Genomic DNA, 4203 nt, shown 5'->3' on the forward strand with positions numbered 1-4203 from the left:
CCCTTTAATATTTCTTGAAGGGCAGGTTTAGTGTTCATGAATTCCTTTAGGTTTTGTCTTGGAAACTTTTGATCTCTCCTTTTATTCTTAATGACAGCCTTGCTGGATACAGTGTTCTTGGCTACATATTTCTCCCATTTAGCATGTTGAATATGTGATCCTAGTTTTTCTGGCCTGCCAGGTCTCTGTGGACAACCTTGTTGCCAGCCTTATGTGTCTCCCCTTGTAGGTTAAGGATGTCTTGTCCTGAGCTGCTTTCAGGAATTTTTTCTTTATCTTTGTCATTTGCATTGTTCATTATAATATGTCAAGGTGTTTATCTTTTTCTTGTTGATTTTGAGGGGAGTTCTCTGTGTCTCTTGGACATGAATTCTTGTTCCCATCCCCAGATTAGGGAAGTTCTCAGTTCTGATTTATTCAAATAAACCTTCTGCCCCCTTTTCTCACTCTTCTTCTTCTGGGACTCCTATAATACAGATATCATATTGCCTTATGGAATTGCTGAGTTCCCAAAGTCTACCTTCATGAACTAATAGTATTCTTTCCCTCTTCTTTTAAGTTTCATTGTTTTCCATACTTTTTTCTTCTGCATCACTGATTTGCTCTTCTGCTTCATTTGTCCTCATTTTTATAGCCTCCATGTTAGTTTTATCATTTTTCGTTTTGGCATGACTACATTTTAGTTATTTTATCACTACAGTAAGGAAGTATCTCATGTCTTCTTTGTTTTTTCCAAGCCCAGCTAATATCTTTATAATCATTGTTTTAAATTCTAGCTCAGACATCTTACTTACCTCTGTATTGATTAAATCCCCTGCTATGAGTATTACCTCCTATTCTTTCTTTTGGAGTGAATTTCTCTATCTCACTTTGTCCAGAAAATACAAGAAGAAAGAAAAAGGAAGCAAGCCTCATCTTATTTCCACCAGAGCCTGATGTTTTGGAGCACTCTTAATCCGTAGGCTTGGTACATGTGGGGAGCCTGTGTTAGTCTTCTGAGAGTGAAGCCTGCTGGGCTAGCTCAGAAGCTAACTTTACCTTATAAAGATGCCCCTGCCTGGCTCAGGGGATGGGGTTCAGCTTAGAGGACTCTAGCCTCCACTGGAAGCATTGTGTTTTTTCTGAATTCCAACTGAGGTTACTGGCCCTCTGTGCACACTTCTGTCCCTCCTGTTGAGCACTGCTCAGTTGCTTGCAAATAGCCTTTTGTCCTTCAAGATTCAAAGTGTGCTCTTCCAAATGTGCTCTGGAAAGGGAAATAATTTCATCCAGTATGACAGGGGATCTCCTCACCAAGCTTTCTTGTCTGATCTATACCCACTGTGCAGTCTCTTACTCTTTCCCTCTTCTAGAGTTTGTTCCATGAAAAGTGTTCCCTCACCTTTGCATCCTGCAGCTTTCCTTTCCCCTAATTCAGGGCTCTGAACCTCCCATCTGCCATGTTCTATCCCTTCAACTGTGCAGACTGTTTTCTTAATCCTCAGTTTGAATTCATAGTTGTTCAGAATAGTTGGATGTTGATCTAGCTGTGTTAGAGGGACACGGCAACCTTGGTGTCCCCCTGCTACATGGCCACCTTAATTCCTCTACTCTCTTGTTAATCTTTTTTGAAGATATTTATTCTGAAGAAAAAATATACATACCGTGCTGGATTATAAAGGTATACAACATTTAAGGATTGAGATCATAGAAATGTTGGTTTTAAAGTAGGTTATCTATCAGAAGATAACCTTATACATGACAACACCAGTCAACCAGGAAAAATCTTACTTGTTTATTTTCATTAGTAATGTGAAGAAGATAAGCAAATTACTCAGATTCCCCAACTTGAATCTTTGGAAGAAATTAAAGAAATATGAAATAAGTGCTCCCATCCACTGATGTACACAAGCATCTGTGGTAAGAGATTTAGGATGGGAAACACTCAGAAATGTACATTATGCATCTGAGGGGCTGGAGCTAGAATAAATAATTTAGGAAGTAGGAACATTGGTCAGCCATGGGATGCTGTGATTATTCCCTCTTCAGTGTTTTGTTCTCTAAGACTGAGAACAATTCTGTTTATCTCCAGAATGGGATTGATGCATATATATGTAGCAAAGCTAAGGGCCAAGAACAGCATTTAAGAGCACACCTAATGCAAAGCAAATAATTCCAAGGTGAAGGGTACTATGACCACTATTTCCTTGGTCTAAGCATGGAGGTAAGGCAGACCCAAACATTCATACTATTTCCATTATTTTCTACATTCCTATTATATAAATTTATATCATTTGAATATCTAAATGACTTCTGGTAAATATTTATTAATTCTGTTCAGCCACATTCATGGGTAGAGAGAAGGGAAATAATAACTATAAATTTACTAAATTTTGGAAATTTCAAGCACATGATTTATAAAGAGGGAAGAATAAAAATTCAGTGAAGAATTTTACAATTAATCAGTTGTCATCAATATGTGGGATATTTATGGAGGGGATAACTATGCACATCAAGGTAAAATGTAGCCTGGAAGAAGCAGGTTTCCATTTTGTTAGGAATGTGCAGAATTCAGTGAGGTCTATCAGAGACCCTGCAATACAACTCTGTGGACTGCTACACTCGCCAGAATGAGGACACAGGATTCTCTGAAGCCTTCCACTCCAAAGCCATGTGAGTTTTTTATCTTGATATTTTCATTCTGCACATTGTCTCCCTCAGAGCCCGGTGCACCTGCTTGTTCCGCAGAGTGTAGATGACAGGGTTGAGCAAGGGGGTCACCACCGTGTTCACAAGGGCAGCCTCCCTGTTGGACTCCAGCCTGTTCGTTTGCTTTGGTTTCACATATATGAACACACAGCTGCCATACATCAGAGAGAGGACTATGAGGTGAGAGGAGCAGTTAGAGAAAGCTTTCTGTTTCTCCTTGGCTGATGGGAGTTGTATGATTGTGACTACTATGTTGCTGTAGGCAATGATGGTTATGATAAGAGATGTTATAAGGACAAACAAAGCGAGGACAAAGGTCAACATTTCAGTAGGTCTGGTGTCAGAGCAGGAGAGATGAATCAGGGGGGCAAGGTCACAGAAAAAGTGAGGAATGATACGGGGACCACAGAAGGACAACTGGAAAACCTTCACTACCAGCCCAGTGATAAAGGGAAAGGCCAATATGAAGCAGGCAGTGACCAGGAGGAAGCAAGTCTTCAGGTTCATGATGGTCGGGTAATGCAGAGGCTTGCAAATGGCCACATACCGATCCAGAGACATCACTGCTATGAGGAGGAAACCTACTGTTCCAAGAAATAAAAAGACAAATGCTTGTATGAAACAGGCAGGAAAGGAAATTTTTTGCTTGCCTGAGAGAAAGATGACAAGCAACTTAGGAATAACAGCACTTATGACACCACACTCCAAGAAGGAGAAAGTGCTGAGGAACAAATACATAGGTGTATGGAGTCGGGAGTCAGCACAGGTGATGGTGATTATGATCACATTGCCAGCAATGGATGCCAGGTATGCCAGCAAGTGCACCAGGAAGAGGACCTTTCCCAGGTGCTGGATGGCAGGAAACCCCTCCAAGGTGAATTCGTGGACAGTTGTCCCATTCCCCATTTCCATGGGCATCTCTTTCCACAGCAGTGTCTCGGCTGTACTTATTCTGCAATGAAGACATCAAGGAACACAAAGATTTTAGAGGAGCATGATTAAGTTACTTGACAATCCAGAAAGATGGCTAGGCTGGTAGTAAAGTGGATTAGCCAGTTGGTTCTTCAATCAGATGGACCTCAGTTCAATATTAGTTAAATGCTCAGTCCTAACTCATGAGAGATGGGCATCTTTGGAAAGTTAGTTAACCATTGTGAACTTTTTTTCATCCTCTGCAGAATGAAGTTGGTAGGATCTACCTGTTCATGTTCCTGTGAGAATTAAGTAAGGAAAAGCATGTAACTCACTTGGTATACGATGCCAGTGTTTCCTATGTGTTCCTCAAAGTCTAATTGTAATGTTATGATCACTAATATAATGCTTAGGAGAGCAACATCTGTAGGCAGGGGTATTGACACTTTCCTAGTTATACAATGTTTTATTTTTAATAGTATTACCAATTTGTTTGTAAACATAATGATGATGTTAGTAATATTACCTTTAAATGTTTCTTTTAATAATGTAAAACATTCTGTGGTCCAAACTGTGATCACCATGTTGTGTTGAGGACTTATG

The 4203-nt window shown here is 40.0% G+C and overlaps 1 protein-coding gene across 1 annotated transcript; it reads right to left on the minus strand.

Annotated features, from left to right (window-relative positions):
- Positions 1-2661: 2661 nt before the first annotated feature.
- LOC116572768 (olfactory receptor 49-like) lies at positions 2662-3615 on the minus strand. Its single transcript, XM_032312050.1, has one exon. It carries the CDS (start codon positions 3604-3606, stop codon positions 2662-2664), a length of 945 nt encoding a protein of 314 aa, XP_032167941.1. The 5' UTR covers positions 3607-3615.
- Between the last annotated feature and the right edge of the window lie 588 nt (positions 3616-4203).

Source organism: Mustela erminea, chromosome 14 (genome assembly GCF_009829155.1).
Source record: "Mustela erminea isolate mMusErm1 chromosome 14, mMusErm1.Pri, whole genome shotgun sequence".
Lineage (NCBI taxonomy): Eukaryota > Metazoa > Chordata > Mammalia > Carnivora > Mustelidae > Mustela > Mustela erminea.

Bases quoted from the DNA above. Each gene is read 5' to 3' on its own strand.
- LOC116572768 (XM_032312050.1), bottom strand. From the start codon at position 3,606: ATGCCCATGGAAATGGGGAATGGGACAACTGTCCACGAATTCACCTTG.